Source organism: Protobothrops mucrosquamatus, unplaced genomic scaffold, assembly GCF_001527695.2.
Source record: "Protobothrops mucrosquamatus isolate PMUCROS unplaced genomic scaffold, P.Mucros_1.0 scaffold605, whole genome shotgun sequence".
NCBI classification, from domain to species: domain Eukaryota; kingdom Metazoa; phylum Chordata; class Lepidosauria; order Squamata; family Viperidae; genus Protobothrops; species Protobothrops mucrosquamatus.
Window position 1 is genome coordinate 834,200 of NW_015386903.1, and position 21,754 is coordinate 855,953.

At 42.3% G+C, this 21,754-nt stretch overlaps 2 protein-coding genes across 2 annotated transcripts in view; both read right to left on the reverse strand.

Moving 5' to 3' along the window:
• Window positions 1–494: 494 nt before the first annotated feature.
• On the reverse strand, window positions 495–6,067 carry PDP2 (pyruvate dehyrogenase phosphatase catalytic subunit 2). Its single transcript, XM_015817548.1, has 2 exons — window positions 4,843–6,067; window positions 495–1,060 (listed from the first exon to the last, which is right to left on the reverse strand). The coding sequence occupies exons 1-2, from the start codon at window positions 6,031–6,033 to the stop codon at window positions 638–640; spliced, it is 1,614 nt and encodes a 537-aa protein (XP_015673034.1). The 5' UTR covers window positions 6,034–6,067; the 3' UTR covers window positions 495–637.
• Window positions 6,068–10,714: 4,647 nt separating this feature from the next.
• CA7 (carbonic anhydrase 7) overlaps window positions 10,715–21,754 on the reverse strand; it is a 13,473-nt gene continuing 2,433 nt past the window's right edge. Inside the window, exons 2-8 of the mRNA XM_015817567.1 lie at window positions 21,292–21,489; window positions 19,701–19,819; window positions 18,592–18,687; window positions 17,424–17,486; window positions 16,981–17,136; window positions 16,311–16,427; window positions 10,715–10,771 (exon numbers count right to left, since the gene is read on the reverse strand). Of these exons, the coding sequence (XP_015673053.1) occupies window positions 10,715–10,771; window positions 16,311–16,427; window positions 16,981–17,136; window positions 17,424–17,486; window positions 18,592–18,687; window positions 19,701–19,819; window positions 21,292–21,489 (806 nt within the window). The remainder of the gene's footprint in view (window positions 10,772–16,310; window positions 16,428–16,980; window positions 17,137–17,423; window positions 17,487–18,591; window positions 18,688–19,700; window positions 19,820–21,291; window positions 21,490–21,754) is intronic.

Here is a 21,754-nt window from a genome sequence, read left to right on the forward strand (position 1 = left end):
AGAGTGAGTCTTCCTATCCTGAAAACAAGAAAACAAACCTTTGAAAATATCTGTATCTTAAGGAACTCCGGTGGCTAGGGATTTTGACCTGGCACAAGTGGATATGCAGTGGCAAAGGGACATTGTTGGATATAATTCATAATTCTTGGACAGGCTCAGAGTAAGCGCCCTTTGGAGCAGCATCTCTGCTTTTCAGTATCAGTCCGTTTGTATGGATTGGAATCCCCAGCCCCACCGCCTCCCAAAGTGTCCTCAGAAAGATAATTCATCTCTCCCCTACATGCAACCTTTTCACTGATGGCCATTTTGGAGAACTCACAGAGAAAGAGCCCTGTCTGCTATTCCAATCTACTTTAGACATTTTGAGCATTGCAAGCTATTCACACATTTCTAACTACGAAGTTGAGGTTCTACAACTATTACCAGCTTCTCCCAGGTACCCAACTGACTACAAAACCCAAGTCTTCCACTAAAATCAAATGATTGCCCCCCAAATGATTTTACGAGCCAAAAATTCATTAATTTTTATAGGAATCCAAGGCCTTACAGGAACTAAACTCGGTCTCCTGAAGCCAGGAAAGAGACTTCCATGGGCTCTCCTACAAGAATGTTTCTGGGAATTTGAAGTGAAGTGAACTCAGGATCTTTCTTCATCGTCTTGATAGTATCTATCAATTACATCTGAATTAAAGTAGACCACTGTAACGGTGATATCATCCCTATACATGCGTGCTAAGTCATCAGGAAGAGTCAACATTGCGATGAGCTTTTCCTGGTCTATCTCCCCATACTCATTGGTGCCAATGGCATGTCGGATGAGATGGGTTGCCACATTCCGGTCACAGGGCTGGTCAGTCCGGGCCTTTCTCCGAAGTAGCAGGTCTTGCACATACCCCAAGCTGGTTGGTTTCTTAAAAGTGAGCTCCGTTTTCTGACCATCAGCTTCAACCGTATGGCTTGCAATGAGCTGGACCACCTCTTCATTACTCAACATGTCCCACAGGCCATCAGAAGCAAGAACCAGGAACTTATCCTGCCGCCTGATTTTGTGGTAAATGACCTCTGGCTCAGCAGTCAAATAAGGGGGTGTGTGATAACATGGAGGGACGAACTCATAGATGTTTANCCCTATTTAAAAATTCTCCCTAGGCCAGACCCGCTTGTTGAAAAAGCCATGTCTTGAGGGCGCGGCGAAAAGGTAGGAGGTCCGGAATCGTCCGGATCTCGGGGGGTAGTTCGTTCCAGAGGGTGGGGGCACCCACAGAGAAGGCCCTCCCCCTGGGGGTCGCCAGCCGACATTGCTTGGCCGACGGCACCCTGAGGAGACCCACTCTGTGGGAGCGTACCGGTCTGTGAGAGGGGATCTGTGGCAGAAGGCGGTCTCGGATTTGACTCTGTTTTGCTCAATTCTAAGGAAAATATTTCTACACATACTAACTAGGCGGTATGCTATCATTCCAACTTGTTGTAACCTATAAATTCTTCTCCTTCGGATTATAGGAAGCCGTTTGAAAACTTGAAATACTAAGCAGGGGTCTCCATTCTCTCTGAACTCTTTGGCATTTTGAGCGCACGTCGCAGGTCTTCTCCCAAAATGCTGCTGGTGGAAAATTTGGATGAGCTTGTAGATGGAAAATTTGGATGAGCTTGTAGATGGAGAACGCTTGCTATGGAGATCTCAGCCACACACAGAGCATTGATTTCTCAAAATAAGTCTCATTGCCCTGATCCTTTTTGTGGACCCTTTCCACATCACCTTAATCACACTATAAACATGCCCTTATCTCATGTACTTATGAAATCTTTGTCTCATCTCTAGCCCACAGCTGTGGCAGCTTAGAGATGCGATCTGCCTTGCTTCATTGGCAAGAGAGTCGATGATCTGGCCAAGGGCTTGAGGCTGACCCCCTCCAAACTACATTATGATGACCATTTGGGCTTGAGCTGCAAAACAGAACCTCCACCTGCTTCTCCATGGTCAACTATGTAATGCCTGCTCAGCACCTTTTTCATAGTACGCGCTTTATCAAGTCTTATGCAAGGCTGCTTATGAATGCAGCTTTAGCATTCTTTTGGAAACATGCTAGAACTGGTTTTAAAAATGCTTAGTGGGTTTAGTGCTCTTCTAATTATTTTTTTTTAAAAAAAACACAAAACTTATTATTATTTTGAGAGTCTGCTGGGCCTATGCTGCACGGAAGATTGATTTAAACCTTGAAATAGAGCTGGAACTGCCAGTTTTATAGTGTTCATTCTGTCACCAGTGAGCGCCTTACAGGTTTTCTACTTCTTTTGCTGGCAAGGGATTTCACACTTTTTTAAAAAAATACTATTTTTATTATTTTGGTGGGAAGGTGCCATTTTTCCTACATCACATGGGCTGCTTCTGGGTGCTGCAGGCCACATTCAACACTGTTAGGTCCAGATGGAAATAGTGAAAATCGGAGCTTGCCGGTCTGTGACCGGTCAGCCAAGCTATTGGACATGAGTTTAGCACTATTTCAGAACAGCACTAAACCTGTATTCGTAAACAGTATCAAGCACAGAACATGGCTATGTTGTCACCTGTCCACTGAACATCTCGATGGGGGCTAAATCAGCTTTTCTGTCTTCACCTATCCATCTTCATCCATTTAGAGCAGGGGTCTTCCAACTTGGCCCTTTTATGATTTGTGGACTTCAACTCCCAGAATTCCTCAGCCAATGTGCCTGGCTGAGGAATTCTGGGAGTTGAAGTCCACAAGTCATAAAAGGGCCAAGTTGGAAGACCCCTGATTTAGAGGAAAGTAACCCTCAGTTGGAGAGAAAACAAAAGTGGGGAAAATATATCCATCACCGTTCTTCATTGACCCACATTAAACCAGTAAGGGCAGCCTCACTCAGCAGTATCCTGAGACAGAATAGGGATCAGCAGAAGGCAAAACAGTTGATTCCAGCTCATTTTTTTCATGGATTGGATGGGTGTCGTGCTTTATTATGCTTCCTGACTGTGCTTCATCCCTGCTTAGAAAAATGGAAAAAGTTACGATGCTAGAAAAAGGTATGTGAATATTGCAGTCAAGAGCATTGCAAGCTTCTATGAGTTGATTTGGTTTAATTTTTTTTATTGTTGTTGGGTTTATGGGTTTATTTTGTTGTGTATTTTGTAAAAGCAGGATATAAATCTAAAAATAAATACAGTATTGGGCCCAAAACCAGCACAGTGTATTTTGCATAAAAAAACAGCAAAACTGACTTCTTTATCTTTTCATTCACCTTCATACCTTTATTCCCGAGCAGAATAAGTTGTAAAAGGTTTGAACATATTTTTAAAGTATGTACGTGTAATAAATGCTCTCTTCATCTCAATGCTAGCTCATTTTAACTTGTTAACATTTAAAAATGCTTGATGTACTATGTTAAATTAACATTATACATAAATAAATATGCTTCCTCTTGAAGCAGAAACATCTGTTATCTTGTAAGCACGTTCTATAAAGATTAGTAATTTCTCAATATTACTGACCCTATTTTTTACATAACTTGTTGAACTGTGTCTAACTCAAGTACAGGCCAGCTTCTGGAAAATGTCTCCAATTCAAATTCCTCTGAAATTAACTGTATCTTGGTGAGACCCTGCATTGTTCTGGAGATTGGTCTGAGAGGACCACCCCATCCTCTTTGTTATCATTGATACTTCAATATTCAAGGATATGTTGGTCTGTTTTAAACACAATAAGGGCCTGCTTACGTTAATGAATTTTAATGTTCTAGGATATTTTATCCAGCCACATTAAACAATATAGCCCAGAAATGATACCCTTAATCTAGAGAACATACTCTACATAATGGGAGGCACTGTAATCTACGCAGAACAGGAATGTAGAAACTGTAAGGGTAGAGAGGGAGATGGTAAGGTCACATAGAGCAGCTAAACTGAGTTGACATTTGAGAGGTTAGTGGTAGATCATATGGCTGTGTGTGCATGCGTTTTCAGATACCGTCTTAGTATTTCTCTAGTGGAGAATCTATCAAATAAGTATTTGCAATGAGGGTATCCTTTTTGTTGGCTTCAGCCTCAATAATCTTGAGCAGGACAGATCAGAGAGAATTCTTCTCATTTTTGGAATTGTTTTGCTAAGGCAGGTTTGAGAAAAGTTCTCTGGTGGATGCATCCAGTTTTGGTCACCACGATGTAAAAAAGATGTTGAGACTCTAGAAAGAGTACAGAGAAGAGCAACAAAGATGATTAGGGGACTGGAGACTAAAGCATATAAGGAAAGGCTGCAGGAATTGGGTATGTTTAGTTTAACGAAGAGAAGTACAAGGGGGGACATGATAGCAGTGTTCCAATATCTCAGGGGCTGCCCCAAAGAAGAGGGAGTCAAGCTATTCTCCAAAGCACCTAAAGGCAGGACAAGAAGCAACGGATGGAAACTGATCAAGGAGAGAAGCAACCTGGAACTGAGGAGAAACTTCCTGACAGTTAGAACAATTAACCAGTGAAACAACCTGCCTCCAGAAGCAGCGAATGCTCCAACACTGGAAGTTTTTAAGAAGAGACTGGACAGCCATTTGTCTGAAATGGTGTAGGGTTTCCTGCCTGAGCAGGGGGTTGGACTAGATGACCTCCAAGGTCCCTTCCAACTTTATTATTATTATTATTATTATTATTATTATTATTATTATTATTATTATTATTATTATTATTATTATTATTATTATTATNGTTTTCTGACCATCAGCTTCAACCGTATGGCTTGCAATGAGCTGGACCACCTCTTCATTACTCAACATGTCCCACAGGCCATCAGAAGCAAGAACCAGGAACTTATCCTGCCGCCTGATTTTGTGGTAAATGACCTCTGGCTCAGCAGTCAAATAAGGGGGTGTGTGATAACATGGAGGGACGAACTCATAGATGTTTAAATCCTCCAGGTTGCAGCGGTTTTTAAGGATGCTCTGCTGCAGCTCCTGACTCCACTTGAACATGACATCTCCAAAAGCTCTAAAAGGCATAAGGACTCCCAGCAACCTGTCGTTCAGGATGAGAGTGCTCCCTTCAGAAGCTGGGTGTTCACTTTTTAACCGCAAGATTTCCGACGCATTGAAAGCATTGTGATCCCGGGTAAGGGGTAAAGCAGACCAGGTGCCGTTGGGGTTCTGAGCTCCCAGGATCACCCTGCAGTCCCCAGCATTTGCAACATGCAGATGAATCTGATCCACATGAGCTAAGCAGGCCGTCGCACCCGAGAAAGCCACCTGAACAGCGATATTTTTCAGCAGTTCGTTTCGGGAAGGTGCCTGAACTTCCAGCGATATGTCTGAATCCAGCCTTTTAAAAGCACCAACCAAAGCTTCTTCTATCGTCAGTCCAAGGTCGGTGTCCAAGTTCAGTAAGTCTTGCCAATACACTCTGAGCTGCTCCAGGTACAGGGAGGCAACCTCATGGAAGAAGCTGTCATTGGGGTGTTTGTGCCACTGAAGGATCGGCAGGATCGGTTTCATAGACTCCATGGCCAACTCAATCTCTTCCAGCGTTTGCCGAGGCAGAAGAGAAACAGCGAGGTAAGAAAACAGCCTCTCACTAACCGACTGAGCACAGGCGTAGCCAGCGTGGCCATCAAAGACCCCGAACATCATTCCCCTCGTCTGCAAACAGGTTGCCGCACTTCGCCGGTCTTCCATCGGCACGTTGGCTCCCAAGTGGTTGGACTCGAACTTCAATACTGAGCTGGGATTTTTCCCATCAAATTCAGGGACGGTGTAGGACAACTCGCTCGCCCTTAGGACCTCATTGATCTGTGATGGTGTCAAGTGAAAAGACAAGTCTTCTTCCTCTGTGGAGGTATGTCGGAACGCTTTTCCCAGAGGGAAAGCGCCATTGACCTTGCAACTGCATCTTGCTGGAGACCAACTTGAACGACCTCTGGCAAGCAAACGTTTCCATGCTTGATTTGGGGAGAGAACACATCTGGAATAGAGGTGTCTTCTGCCAGGCAAAGTGGCAACAGCAGACCTTGAAACGATAACCCAACTAGGCATAATGCCCATCCTACGATTCCCTTAGACTTCCAATCGGCGTGTTCTGGAAAGTCTACAAGTAAAACGAAAACATAGTTAAAGGAGAAAACAGGAAGAGCGCACAATTTCGACAGCAAGGCGTTGATTTTCCAAATTACTTTCCACCAAGAGGCTCCCGGAGATATAAGAGCTTATAATTGTTCCAAATAATAATTCTGTCTGCATAGGCAGCTTACAGTCATCAATCTGGCAGCATTCACATGGGAGAAATTAAACGATATGTCAGGACTCTAGCCTCCTGACGAGGAAAGCTATGGCAAATCTAGACAGCATACTAAAAAGCAGAGACATCACCCTGCCAACAAAAGTACGTATAGTCAAGGCCATGGTTTTCCCAGTTGCAATGTATGGCTGTAAAAGTTGGACCATAAGAAAGGCTGAGCGCCAAAGAATTGAGGCCTTTGAACTATGGTGCTGGAGAAGACTCCTGCGAGTTCCCTGGACTGCAAGGCAATCCAACCGGTCAGTCCTAGAGGAGATCAACCCCGACTGCTCTTTAGAAGGCCAGTTCCTGAAGTGGAAACTCAAGTACTTTGGCCACCTAATGAGAAGGAAGGACTCACTGGAGAAGAGCCTGATGCTGGGAAAGATTGAGGGCAATAGAAGAAGGGGACGACAGAGAATGAGGGGGCTGGATGGAGTCACTGAAGCAGTAGGCATGAGCTTAAATGGACTCCAGAAGATGGCAGAGGACAGGAAGGCCTGGAGGAACGTTGTCCATGGGGTCGCGATGGGTCGGACAGGACTTCGCAACTAACAACAACAACTGGGCTCTAGCAGGGATCAGCAGCAGAACACTTTCATAATTGCAATATCTCTTCTACTCGGAAACCACTTCGGGACTTTGTGCTTGAGATGGAAATGATTTGGGGATTTTCTAATTAGATTGTTTTGTTCAGACAGAAATGGCTAGTATATATTATTATGTAAAAGTCAAAAGTTGAGGTTTTACTGTATTCTACTACCAGGGGTAGGCAACCTCGGCTCTTTTATGACTCATGGACTTCAACTCCCAGAATTCCTGAGTCAGCATAGCTGTACTATACCAAAATGAGTAGGAAGTCAATGCTTTTTTTTCTTTTCCCTTTTCACTTACACTTTTTTCTCTTCCCTTTCTCCTCCCTCCGTTTTTCTATTATTTTCATTTTTCTTTGTATTTTATCTTAGGATAAACTGAATAAAATTTGTAATCTCCAAGATTTCAAAATGGCAACATCGCTAAATAGCTTGTACATCCTTACAACACTCGGTATTTTTACATTTTCAAAAAAAGGGCTAAGGGTAGAAATCTTTTGAGATTGATTGCCAAATCTTCTGCGGCTTTGGGTTTTTCTTACCTAATACCTGTAATGGTATGTTGGAATGACCTTAAAAAAAAGGAGGAAGAGCAACAGGACAGACAATTATCATGTAAAAGGTATCTCAGTCCACAGAAAGCAAAGCGATGCGAGAAGCACCTCAGAAGGGACCTACCCTGCTTTTCTGGAAAGTAAAAGTAAAGGAGGGTGAAAGAGCTTTCAGATTTGCAAGATTTTGTCCCTGTAACCTTACAATAAAGGTAGCAGGAACTCGTGGTTTTTATTTCTTGTTTGGACTACCTGGACAACAATATCTTAAGAGCCGTGGTGGCACAGTGGTTAGAATGCAGTATTGCAAGCTAATTCTGCTGTCTGCCAGCAGTTCGATCCTCACTGGCTCAAGATTGACTCAGCCTTCCATCCTTCTGAAGTGAGTAAAATGAGGACCCAGATATTTTACAGCTATTTTGAACTTTCACCATTCCTTTTGAAGGACAATACAGCCTCTTTCTCCTACGTTGTACTTTCCCAAGGCTGAGTAACTGTCTTCTCTCGCCCTCTTCCTCTTCAAGGTCAGAGCTAAATTCCTTTAACCACTTCCTCTCAATCTCAGGGGAATTTGACATCAGACAAATTTATAAATTCAACCCACAGCCTAAAATTGGGCTGGAAGAATCAAGATTTCAGATAAACTCAAGGCTGCTTCCAATGCTAGACTTAAGATAAAGTACCATGCCTTCTTAGCAGCTCAAGTGATGTGCAAATGCCCGGTGGTAAATACATGACTCACGAGATGTACAAGTAATCCCCAACTTTAATTCTGCAACTCAAGGGAGCTTCGCCCAAACTTGATGCAAAATAGAAGGAGAAAGGTAAGCTGCTTCCTTCACCTCCACCCACGGTCTATTATCTGCCCTTGAGAAGATCACAGGAGAAAGAGACAGGAAGGCAACAAACCTGCTCAACCAGATCTTCTTTCTCCTGGCCTTCTTCCAAAATCACAACAGTCACCAACTGTTCAAGTAACAAAGATGCTGTTGTTGATAGGTTGCTATTTCAACAATATTCATTGCATTTTATTGACCATTGTTTGCACTGCTTGCAAACTGCAGGATATAACATAGCTAACAACAAAGATAACAACCAGGTAGATAACAACAAAGATAACAACAAGGTAGATAATAACAAAGATGACTAGGAGGCCAGAGGCTATAACGTATGAAGAACAGTTGCAGGAATTGTGTATGTCCAATCTGATGAAAAAAAAGACTAGAAACGACATGATAGCAATCTTCCAATATTTGAGGAGCTGTCACAAAGAAGAGAAGGTCAACCAAAGCAACTGAAAGCAGAACAAGAAGCAACAGATGGAAACTAATCAAGGAGAGAAGCAACCTAGAACTAAGGAGAAATTTCCTGATAGTGAGAACAATTAATCAGTGGAAGGACTTGCCTCCAGAAGTTGTGGGTGTTCCATCACTGGAGGTTTTTAAGAAGAGATTGGACAACCATTTGTCTGAAACGGTGTAGGGTCTCCTGCTTGGGTGGGGAGAGGTTGGACTGGAGGACCGCCGCCTTCCCTTCCAACTCTGTTATTCTGTTGTTATCCTGTTATTCTTTCTGATCACGTGTATCCCTCACTATCAAGCCCAAACAAAGTCTGGAATGGTGTAGATATCCTACCATAGGCAGGGGGTTGGACTAGAAGATCTAGAAGGTCCCTTCCAACCCTATTATTCTATGCTCTGTGTTCTAACGTGTTAGCTGCCAGTTTTTGGCCCCTTCCATCCTCAAACAAAGAAGCAACAAAGAAGCCCTGCTCCTTTCATAACTGAGGCCACTTGATCATGAGACAACTTCTGCTCGAGACAGGTGGAGGAAGAAAGGCAGTGAATGAACGCAGATCACATTCATACAGAGAAGTCCTGGTTTGTTTCATCATTTGGCACCGCCTGTTTTTGCTCTTTTGCATTAGGCATTATGCAGTTACTGTCTCGTAGCTGTTTCTGTCTGCCTCCCAAGCACACCAGACAGGAAATATGACAAGATGAGCTAATTCTACTTTATTATAAGGCTACATTCACAGAATTTCGCAAGTCTGAAAGAACGTATCTCATCCCACCATTTCTCTTTACTGCGGGATAAGCTAGGGTGGACCTTTTCTAAGTTTCTTTCTTTGCCCCGTTGTTCAGCTGCAGGCTGCCTCCTTATCTGATCATCCTCTAGGCAGCATTTTTTAAATTCCCCCTTCCAAGGTCGTTTTCACATACCATTAAAGTTTCTATTTACCCCAAATTACAGCTGCATCAACACAGTCTGCTAATCCGTTTTTGTAGAATAAGCCATAATTGGCTGTTAACAACTCGCTAAGCTGTAAATCACAGTGCACAAGTTACAGTGGGAGCACCTATTGATTTAAAAGCCAAAACAGGACATTACATGCCCTCCTATTCTTGGCAACGTCTGTGCCTGTAAATTTAAACTAGTTTTTAGTTAATACCGAGTAGGACACAAATCCTGGATATTGCATAGATAAATGCTTGCTATCTGTCCACTATTATCTTCCCCTCCCGCTACATGTTTGAATCTTATGATGTATAGCAGGGGTCTTCAAACGTGGCCCTTTTATGACTCGTGGACTTCAACTCCCAGAATTCCTCAGCCAGGCACAAGAATTCTGGAAGTCCACAAGTCATAAAAGGGCCAAGTTTGAAGACCCCTGATGTGTAGCTTTTTTTTCTAGTCATCCACTTGCACTATGTGTCCAAAGTATACAAATTTATGTCTGCTAATCAAAAACTCAGTTGTTCTGGACTGACTAGTTTGACTTGCAGTCCATGGTTTGCTTAGTAATTAAACATTTAATCTAGACAGTAGTCCTCAATTTACAACCATTTGAAGTTACAACAGACCCCATAGTCACGTAATCAAAATTCAGGAGTTGGCAACTGAGACATATGTACAATGGTTGTAGGGTCCTGTAATTGTCATCCGTGATCTTCCTAGTCAACTTCTGATAAGCAAAGATTATAGGGGAATCTGGATTCCTAAACAACTGCCTTGTTTAGCAATGAAAAATCTGGTCCCATTTGTGTTCGTAAACCAAGCACTACCTGTATATAATTTGGGCAAGATCCACTGTCTTTCTCATTAAAAACAGAAGTTGTGAAGTTTCCTTTTGATAAATACAACATTGCCACTTTTTCTTCTGTTTGTTTCTAGCACAAACAAATGGGAAAAAAGTGGAAATATTGTAAATTACAATCAATCGTTTTTTTTCTACTCACAGAAAAAAAAGAAAATAAAATACCAGGAAGAATTATGAAACATTTCAAAGTTATTTACCTTGTTAATCATTCATGTTTTTGCTTTTTCCAAATATTAGCAGGGCAGATGTCCTTCACCAAGACCTGTTGAAAAAAATCAATGTAGTCAGATTTTAAAAAGATAGACAGAAACATGCCAGTTGTCAGGGCCTGCAAAACAAAACCATCATTCTTCCTTACCTATAAATTTAAATGTATTCACAATATATACCGGATATATTGATAATGTTAGATAACATTTGCTATCCATAGACAAGGATTTCTTTTCCTTGCACGGAAAAAGGATTCCACTACAATGTACGAAAATTCTGTAAGACAGTGCATGCCACACAATAAAAAATTGCCGTGACAAAAGTAGTAGCCTTTTAGGGTTGATTTTCCATAGTATGTTAAAGTACCTTTCTTTTGACTCAGATCAGCTACAGAAACACCAAATACAAACACTTGTTTTAAATCTGAATATTAAAGTCTTCTCTTTTATTATGTCACAAACCTTCGGTTTAAAACAGCAATTTACCACTCTATAACTACACCCCTGGCATTCCCTTCACATAATTGCTTCACAGTGAAAAATACAATGTGCAGCTAAACACCTTGGGGGTCAGGCCACCTGAGCAAAACACAACCTAAAATGTACCCAGGTTTTTAATAGTCACATTTTGTTACACATCAAACTAAACTTTGGGCTGTTTGAATAACAGGTCAGCGGCAGGAATGTTATTTTAGGACCTGATAACAGTGTTTGTGGCCAAGGTTGACTTTGCTTTTGTGATATTAGAGTGCATGGATCCATATTTGCAGGAGCAAATAGGCCAGACAGCAAAAACAGAACAAGATAACTGGGAACGTCTCAGGGATAGGCTTTTTTACACAAGTTTTCAAAAATTATATTGCAAGCTGCAATTAGAATCACATTAAAGATGTGCTACTTCAATGATCCAGGTTATTAAAGCAGTGGCTTCTTATTGCAGGGTCCCACAGATCTTCCTCTTTTAATGAACCACAGAAAGTGGCTGCATTCACACAGATTCCAAAACATTTCAGATTTCATATGATGAATGCACAGCTGTGGAACACGCCACGCTCCTTGCTCCTTGCTCCTTACTCCGTGACAAGTTAACCAATGCAGTAAATAAAGAAACTGATGCTCTATTAAGCTTACGCCCTATAAGAAAGCTCATTTTGTAAAATCCGTTCCCAACATATGAGAGAGAGAAATAAAACTTTAGCAAATGCCTCCCCCCATCTTCAAATTTCACAGCTTTGAAAAAAGTTGGGATATTCTTTAGAATCTTTTTCCTCCCCCCCCCTTTCTACTTCTTTAATCTACATTTCTTTCCCACTTTATTACATTTCTTCCTTCTTCCTGAATGCCAAACCTGCACCGTTTTAATTCGGCTTCCAAACTTCAATGAACGTTTTAAAAAGGAAAACGGAACGCAGAGCCTCCTTTTGCAAAAAATTCTTCTTCTCTGCTGCAGCCAATTTGGCGCAGCGCCTTTAAAGAGCCATCAAAAATCTAATATCAATCGATAAAACTTAATAGCAACCCAAATGGCAAGCTGGGAACTAAGCATTCAACTCTTCCAGCTTCAGAGAGTTCTTTTGCAACTCCTGAACTCAGCTCCGTTTCCGAACCAGGGCTGATCTGCAGCAATTAATGGCTGATCGCCTTGACACGACACTCCCTGGATAAACACCACCGAGAAAGAGATTAAAAAATTAAAAATTAAAAATTAAAAACCAAAACAAGCCAAACCAACCCTGTATTTTCTTCAGATGTTCACCTGCGGACTTCCTGCACGCAGAAACCTCCGCGAAAAAGACAAAAACCTGCTTCTTTCCTCAATTGCAATTAATCACATTCCAGTTTGGGGCGTTCAGAAGAAGAAGTAACAGCTGGAATACAGTATATGGCAAGGCAAAGCAAAAGCTTCAATAGAAGCTTGACTCCGCCCCTCGGTCGCACAGCCATTGGCTGCAGCGGGAGGCGTGAGAGGGCGATCAGGGAGCTGAGTGGCCACCGTGGGGCAAAGCCACGCCCCCTCCGCGTCACTGCTAAACTCGCGTAGGGCTTTACCCAGCTGGGTTCTGCTGCCCCTAGCGGCCGCTCGGAGCTTTGCAGCCTCAACAGACACGCTTCCCCAGAACGCGGACAGTTCCGAATGCACACGGAACCCGCCCAGCAGGCTTCGTAGAACGTGTGAACGGGTAGTGTGGAACGTGCTCGGGCCCCGGGTTCTTTGGGACGGCCGGCATCCCCAGGGAATGACGCGAACCCGCATGTTCTCAAGGCGAAGCATCCGCGCCCGTACAACCTTAGGAAGACTGGGAGAAAGACGTACCTCGTGTCGGGCGAGCCTGCCTGCCTGCCTGCCTGCCTGCCTGCCTGCTGAGCAACCGGAGCCGTGTGAATTGCTCGGAGGCGAGGCGAGGCGAGGCGCTCCTCCCCTCCTACACGGGAAATGACAGCGAGCCCAACCCCAATCTTGCTTCCCCTCGACATAAACCCTCCCCGAGCCGTTTCCAGTGGGGAGGTGCTCGACCCGGGAGCCTTCCAAACAAGCCGATTTAGCCAGCGATCCCTTAACAAGCCTGGATGAAGTCACGCCTAACCCCATGCCCAGCCATTCTTTCTCCCACCCAGGACCGCAGCGCCTGCAAACACGGAAAGATCCACGTGCGCGCAAGTACCCACGTTCTCCAAACCCGCGTGTAGAGCCGCTGTAGAGCCTTTTGGATTGGAGAAGGGGAAAGCCGGCAGGGAGCAGCTTCCCCCACGCCCGCCGGGATACGATACGCCCTTTGCTTATCTCTGCCAGCCTCGCTTTGTCCTCGGATGGCCTCGGGATCAAAGCCGGCCGGCCTGCCTTGGCGGGTGGAAGGGCGAGGGCGAGGTGCCCGCCGGATTCCGACGTTGCACGAGGCAGAGAAGTGAACACGCAAGCTAACTCCCGGGTCGCCCAGGCGTTCTCGGCGCCTTGCGAAAGAGCTGCAAAACCCGGCTCCTTGCGAATTGGCTGAGCAAGGCTACGTGTTTAAGTGTATTTTGGATGTGGTCGTAAAGACTAATCAATTACTAAACTCTCTGGCCTTTAAATGTCAGAAGAGAGCATTCGGCTTGGATCTCACCGAAGCCCCCAAACCAGAAAATCCATTTTTTGCTTCTTTTTTTTTATTATTAGTGGTGGGAAGGAAGAAGGATGTTGATGGTGGTGATGGAAAAACCCAGGTTGACGTTTGTCACGCTTCCTGTTGCAAACCTCTCCAAATTAGAGGCTGGGTTTTTTTCCATTATAACTCAAGTACTTGTCTTCTGCACTGTTATAAATGTCAGCGAGTTGGTAATTTTGGGCTCCTCTTCAGGTGTACTTCCCTATTTGTATTTAGGGGAAATGCCAAAATGCATCTTAAAAAAAAAGAAAAAACTTGAGCACCAAAGCCCTTTTTAAAAAGATGCTGGATGACACCCTGTGGATACCTTCAGTTATAATCTGTTAAAAAGCTGATGGACTATAAACTTCTGGAAAACCATTTGGTTGGTTTAAAAAGCCCAACTTGTTGTACCATCTGTGGTTGTTTGTTTGTTTATTTATTTGCATAGACTGGTAAAATCATCTTTTCTTGTTACGCAAGCTTCAAAAATGAACCAACATAATTTAAATACACCTTTTGGTTTTCCTCCATATCTTTCTATTGTTCGTTATTTTGGTATCAGAAATCAAACGGATCTCCAAGAGAGGTCAAGCCACTTCTGATGTAAACTCAATCATTGCAAGAGTCCAGTTACTACTGTGAATAATAATAGTCACAAAATACAAAAACCCTCCTAAGCGTAGGTAAATAGGGTGGACTCAAATACTCGGCACCCTCCTAAGCACGCCGTTGTGGTAGGCATCCATTGGCGGGGGTCCATTTTGCTGTCCAAATTCATGGAGACCTAACCCTAAGTGGATTTGCCCTCCAATGGGATTTTCCCATGTATTTCATCTGGAAACAGAAATAGGGTAGGATCAAAAAGTCTGCACCCTCCTAAGCATAAGTGCTAGGCATCCACTCATGATGTCCATTTTCCTACCCAAATTCATGGAGACCTAACCCTAGCCTAGCCCTAAGTGGATTTGGCCTCCCCCCCCATGGGATTTTCCCATGCATATCACAAGGAAACTGTGAATAGAAATAGAACGACTATGGCAAAAGGAAGCGAAAATAATACCAATGGGCACTTTGCAGCCAAAACCATCTGAAGCCCCACTTGAATACTTTCAGCATTGACACAATCACCATCTGTCAACTGCAAAAGCAGCTTTACTGGGAACAACTTACATCTCACAATGATACCTTTAATATTATTAAAGAACAACCTTTACCTATCCCAGGTCCTTTAGAAGCGCTTGGTAGGCAGACATATGTGTCAAATCCAGTCTAAACCTCTGGCTGACTGCGTGGCCATCATAATAATTTAAACTTTGCACTGTCAAATGATTTGGGGAGGGTGATTTTCCAACGAAGGTGAATACCTGAGGAAATGCGGTTCTCGGGGGTCCTGTATGAGTGTGAACTGCCTCTCGGGGTCTCTAGAAACGTAGCTGTTTAATGAGAGATGACATGTACTGTTGGAAAAGCCTTAGATTAAATTACATTACATTACATTAAAGAAGGAAAACTGTACAAGTCTTGAAGAACCATTGTTAATCAGTGGTTGGATTTGCCTGGTTAGAGCTCAGTGCAATGTGTAAACTCTTCAAGAAAACATGGTTAGGCTCATTGCAACTTGCTGTGATGTGTGAATTTAGGTCTACAAAGGCCAGGAATGAATTCGAGGTTCTCAAACTAACTGACACCATTCCCCCCCACTATTATCCATACTGGTTAGGACCAAATTGGAGTTTTAGCTCAGCAGCATTTTTGAAGGATTATGGTTCTTTATCCTTGGCAAACATCTTCGGAAAGGATTGTCCGAAGCAGAAAAATATAGCATGAAGGGCAACGAAGTTCAAACAAAGCATTGAAGTATTGGCGGCTTTAGTCAAGCACAACTTTCTATTGCCTATTTTAGGCTTTGTGGCTATAAAAGCACATCTGAGGACAGCTAATACTGATGGCTGTGAAAAATATATTGCCCTTTAACACCCATTAATTTTCAGGTAGAAATATTGAAGGACTTTTCATTCTGGTTTCCTAAATTATCCCAACTATTTTTCTACAGTGGGTGACAGGTAACGTGAACATAAAATGGTATCCGAAATGCTGGTCCTTCCATAACCCAAGGGACAACTCACAGACAAGCTGAGAGGCTTGGAGACCACTTGCAATTTTCAGTAGTTCAGAAAAAAAAGAACTGTGGAAGGAAGGAAGGAAGGGAAGGGAAGGAAGGAAGGAAGGAAGGAAGGAAGGAAGGAAGGAAGGAAGGAAGGAAGGAGGGCTCATGTTCTTAAAAACCTCTTCTGTGGAGGTCTGGAGTGATATGGAAGCTTTTCAAGATATCATGTCGAACTCAGTAGATGTCCTGTAGTTGTCTTGCATTTTAAAGCTTGGGATGAAAATCAGTCTTAAAGTCCGCTGATACTAGAAATTCTCTTTAATGTTCTTCCTTATCCTTTTTCATTCGATCTTTTTATACCTTGAAGGATGCCCGAACGACTCTCCCCTTAAGAGGCTGAGGGGGCCGAAAATTATTCACCATCGGGATCTTTTCGTCTTCCTCTGCTGTAAAAAGGAGACTTCTGAATTTCTCCATCTGTAAACACCCGAGAAACAGCATTACAGCTAGAAACACAGTTGGTCACACGCCAACAAACAAATAATACCAAAAACACCTGAGCACTTTCATCATGTGGTTTTTTTTTTGTTTCATTCTGTTCATCCATTAATACTCATCACTAGATTATCCATCCAGTGTTATTTGGGGTGGTTTTTTTGCAACAGATTTACAAATTTTGATTTCAAACAATTAAAGCACCGTAATAGCCAAACAAACACACACAAAAAGTGCTACATGTTAGTACAATGCATGTACGGTATAATGTTTTTAAATCTAAAATATAGCAACCAAAAAGAAATTGATGTAAGTAGTTAAAGAAGGAAACAGTTTCACGGAAAACAATATAACACGGTTTATGGCAATAAAAAAAAATAGGCCCTTGTCTGATGCTTAAAAGACTTTTTTTTTTTCCAAAGATTACATTCAGAAATGATGAGAATACAGCTGGTCCTCGGCTTACAACAGTTCATTTAGTGACAGCTCAAAAAAAGTGACTTCTGCATCTTCATCACTCACCGTCAAGATTTACCTGTTTCTCTGATATTTGGATAGATTCCTTCAGGACTATCCAGGTTACACTTTCATGGAGGGGCGGCGTTGTCAAAGAGCCGACATAAGTCCAGTATTTTTTACAGGAAGGAAGCAGAATGCTTGGGTTGAAAGATCTGAACTCAGCTTTTGTTCCCTAGTAGAAGTTTCAGCAGGAAAGAATGTGTTATCTGACACGGGAGATTTTGATATATTTTTTTTTAAAAAAAGAAAATTAAGAGAGAACATTACTGGCGAAAGCCATTGCTGTATGTTTGGAAGAGTTAGCAGTAAAAGGAAACCAGGCTGGCACCAAGGCATATCTAACCACTGGCTCAACAGGTGCATAAAGGAAAGGTGTACATAACAGACAAAAACCCAATAAGAAATAATGTCAATATTCATGTCCGTATAATTCAGGAGCAATCTACTTTGAAAACTTACTTTAAATTTGACCATGTAGAAGGCATCGGTTAATCTGTTCAAAGAAGCATGTTCTTGTCCAACCTAAATGTCGAAAAGGCCAGAGAAAGTGCAATTTAAAAGCAGAGGCAATTACAATACAGAATAAGTTAAAGACTGCTGCCAGTTTTGGTCACCATATCACAAAAAAGAAAAAATTCAGAGAAGAGCAAGTAAGATGATCAAAGGCCTGGAGACTAAAACATACGAAGAACGGCTACGGGACTTGGGCTTGGCTAGTCTAAGAAAAGAAGAAGTAGGGGAGAGATGATAGCAGTGTTCCAGTATCTGAGGGGCTGCCACAAAGAAGAGGGGGTCAGGTTGTTCACCAAAGCACCAGAGGGAAGGATGAGAAACAATGGTTGGAAACTGATCAAAGAGAGAAGCAACCTGGAATTAAGGAAAAACTTCCTGACAGCGAGGACAATTAACCAGTGGAACAGCTTATTCCCAGAAATCATGGGCGCTCCATCACTGGAGATTTTTAAGAAGAGTCTAGACATTCACCTGTCTGAGATGGTATAGGTTCTCCTGCTTGAGCTGGACTAGAAGGACCTCCAAGGTACCTTCCAGATTCTATTCTATTCTATTCTATTCTATTCTATTCTATTCTATTCTATTCTATTCTATTCTATTCATCTCTGCACAGAGAGAAACTCATAGCATTGCAGACACGGTAGCTAGCAGAAGAGTTGGGTGAGTTGATAGGGCCAAAAAAAGTTCAGAAGGAGCCTGGCCACTCTCTTTTCCAACTAACAGATTTTATTTAACAGTTATAAGCTTTTGTGAGCTGCATTATCCCTTTTTGTTAAATCTGTTGGTTGGAAATGTGCTATTACTGGAGTCCTCTGGACTTTCATATCAGAAGAGCTGGATTTATGTAACATATTGAAGAAAACAAACAACTCACATAGCATAGGAAAGGTATGATCTCAGATGCTGTACAGCAGAGATGTCCAATCTTGGCAACTTTTAAGACCTGTGGACTTCAATTTCCAGAATTGACTGGAATTCCAGAATTGGCTGGCTGGGGAATTCTGGGAATTGAAGCCCATAAGTCTTAAAGTTGCCAGGGTTGGGCACCCTTGTTCTACAGCATGTGCTGCTGGGTTATAAGCATACAACACATACAGGATACTGACATTCTCACCTCTAAGAAAACCCCAATCACGGCTAGGCCATCTGAGGCAGCTGCAGCTTCTCCAAACGTTGTGTATTTCTTGGCATTCCAGTGAACTAAATGGAGCTTGGGAAGAGAATCAGACAACGCCGTTATCCCAAACCTAAACAGACAAGGTCTTGTTCTTCCATCACATCAAGCAGTGACCTAAATGTATTGCTTTGTTCCAAAAAGGAAGTTAAATTTTTGGGAAGATCCAATAACTTTGGCAGATAATTATATTTTTGCCAGGTAAGTTTGCCAAAAATGCTAAGGAAACTCCAGCTTTATAAAAGTGTCTAGAGAAATGTTTCTCAGTCTTGACAACTTTAAGAACTGTGGTCTTTAACTCCCAAAATTCCCCAGCCAGTCAATTCTCAACCATACTAGCTGGGGAATTTTAAAGCCCACACTTCTTAAAATCTCCAGATTTGAGAAACACTGCTCCAAGTCTAAAGATCCATATATATGAATTAAAAATATGAGCTTAGATCAATGACTGCCACTAAACCTTTTTAAAGCCACTGGATCCACATAGAGGAAAAATAAAAGAACAACTCCTGAACATAGCAAGATTTGCAGGATATTCACATAGAATAGAAAAGGGAGTCCTAATAAAACAGATCCAAAAAGGATTCAGGAAGGAGAGATCTGACAATATAAATGCAGTCTGCTTGTGTGTGGTCTAATATATTAAGTGAATCTATCCACTGTAACTTCCAAACCGTAGTTTATGAGTAAGCATGTGTGAACCCAGCCAATTGTCAATAAACCACAGTTAAGCAAAACATAATGTGTCATGTGAAATTTTACTTGTGTGAAGTTAACCTTTTTAATTAACCATTTGCTGTTTTTCACATTCTTGCTAAACAAAGTATGATAAAGAACAAGCCTATAGGTCCAGTTTTATATAGAATTGTTAAAATAACTTTATTTTTAAGTGATCACATATCTATACCAGGCATAAAACTTTGCTTTTAAAAATCGGGAGACCATTCAGCATTTTTTTGGCTAATCTGAGAGGTCTACAGATGCTCCATCTTCTTTATGCTTTCTTTTGTGCTCAGTTTTGCTCAGTCAACATTTTTCAAATAACTCACCTCACAAGGAAAAGATTTCCCATTAATGGTATGTTCGGATCCAGAATTTTGGCTTGTCCCCCAATGAAAATGGAATTGTTTCAGCCTATAAGGATTTTCCAAAGGGCCTCCACTGATAGCTAGAACCCAAAAGGAAAGCAGAAACGGATAGATGTTCCATTAGAGTAGTAACAATCATTGTATTCCTTTCTTCCCATTTTCACTGGCCAAAGGCAGAGGACAAAAGGGCAGCTGGTGTAGTGGTTAAGGTATCATGTTAGAAACTGGGAGACCCTGAGTTCTAATCCCATCTTAGGCACAAAATCAGCCTTGGTGACCTTAGGCCAGTTCTTCCCTCTCAACCCTATGAAATAGGCCAGTGGTGGCGAACCTATGGCACGGGTGCCAGAGGCGGCACTCAGAGCCCTCTCTATGGGCACGCGCGCCGTCGCCCCAGTCCTAGGCCTTTAGCTGGGTTTTATAAAACCTTTTCGCTTTAGGCCTCCGCCACCGTGTGCAAAAAAAAAAAGGTTCAATGAATCAGTCAATTTCAACTTCTCGCGGGAGAAAATAAGATCTTGCAAAGTTGGAATTGATTGAACTTTTTAGTCCCACCCAGTCTGCCGTTACCACCGCAGCCACGCCCACCCAATGGGCCACACCCAGCCAATGGGCCACGCCCACCCAGCACCCAACAATGCATGAGTGGGTTTTGGGTTGCAGTTTGGGCACTCGGTCTCTAAAAGGTTCGCCATCATTGAAATAGGCAATGGAAAACCACTTGCAAGATCTTGCAAGGAAAACTACAGGAACTAATCCAGGAAGTCACCAAGAGTAAAAAACGGACTTGAAAGCACATAACAGAAGTGGAAAAACTAAAGGGATCACAATAAGAGAGTTTCTGTAAGGGAAGACGCTTTCTAGATTTACTGTTTTATTTACAACACACAGCAGAAACAAAAATAGTCTTTCAAAATGGTAGGTTTTGCTTCCAAAACCTAGACAGAGATCCATGTTGTAAAGTACATTCCTTTCAGCCCTAAGCTCCAAAACTCATTGACTGGCTCATATATCGCATTAAGCCAGTTTGCTTAACCAGGGTTTATTGAGTATATAACAATTGTCTAGTGTCACATCACAGCCATAAATGTTGCAATGCTTTCATACCTTCTTTGGAAGCAAATGTGATAACACCAAGGGTCATTCACAGAAGCCCTGACTTTGGCCAATTCCAAAGTCCAAAATTATTTTAACAATGCATTGGCTGAAATCTGTGCAAAGTCATCCATTTTAGTCCCTTCAAGGGCACCAAGTCCTAATGCTGTGCTGAGATCTGCAATTTTTCCCTTGCAAAAAAGACTTCGGATGTATTAGCTCATTCTCAAGATGCTTGAGAATCTTTCCAATGGCTACATTCTGTGTATCAGTTCTATCTGAATGGCCTTAAAGATGGAATAAATTTCTGAATGATCCCTGGAATTCTAATTAACCTCAGAGCCATTAACTGTTTCTTTGGTTCATTTTACAAAGTATGGCTGTCCTGGATTATATCTTGTGTAGAAAGCTAGAGGGGGTGGATGGGTGGAGGTTTTAAAAATCAAACTCTGCTCACCTGTTTTATCATCAACATCCTTGAAGTCCACCATGACTGAATGCCCATTGTTGGAGATGCCAAGAGATGAATCTGATTCATAGGAAATATTGAGAGGCTTCAAACTGGGGTCATAGATAGCTTGCATGGAGAGGATATCAACTGGAGATTGACGGCTGCCTTGGGCAATGGGATAAGACTTATACCATAGAGAAGGTCCTTTGGGGAGAAAGAAAGAACAGCTAAGAATGTCTTTCAAAATCATGGAATTTTTTCCTCTTCTACATTTTTGGAGTCCTATTTATTTAGCAGAGAATTCTTCTGTTGAGGAGGTCACTTTAGCAAAACATTGTAAGTTCAGAAGGAGGATTCTTAGCTTACAAAAGTCACAGCCACAACTCCTGGCATTTCCTGTGAAAAGATTTGGAATTTGGTAGGAGATAGGAGAGATTTATGGATATCAGCACAGTTTAAAAATCAGATG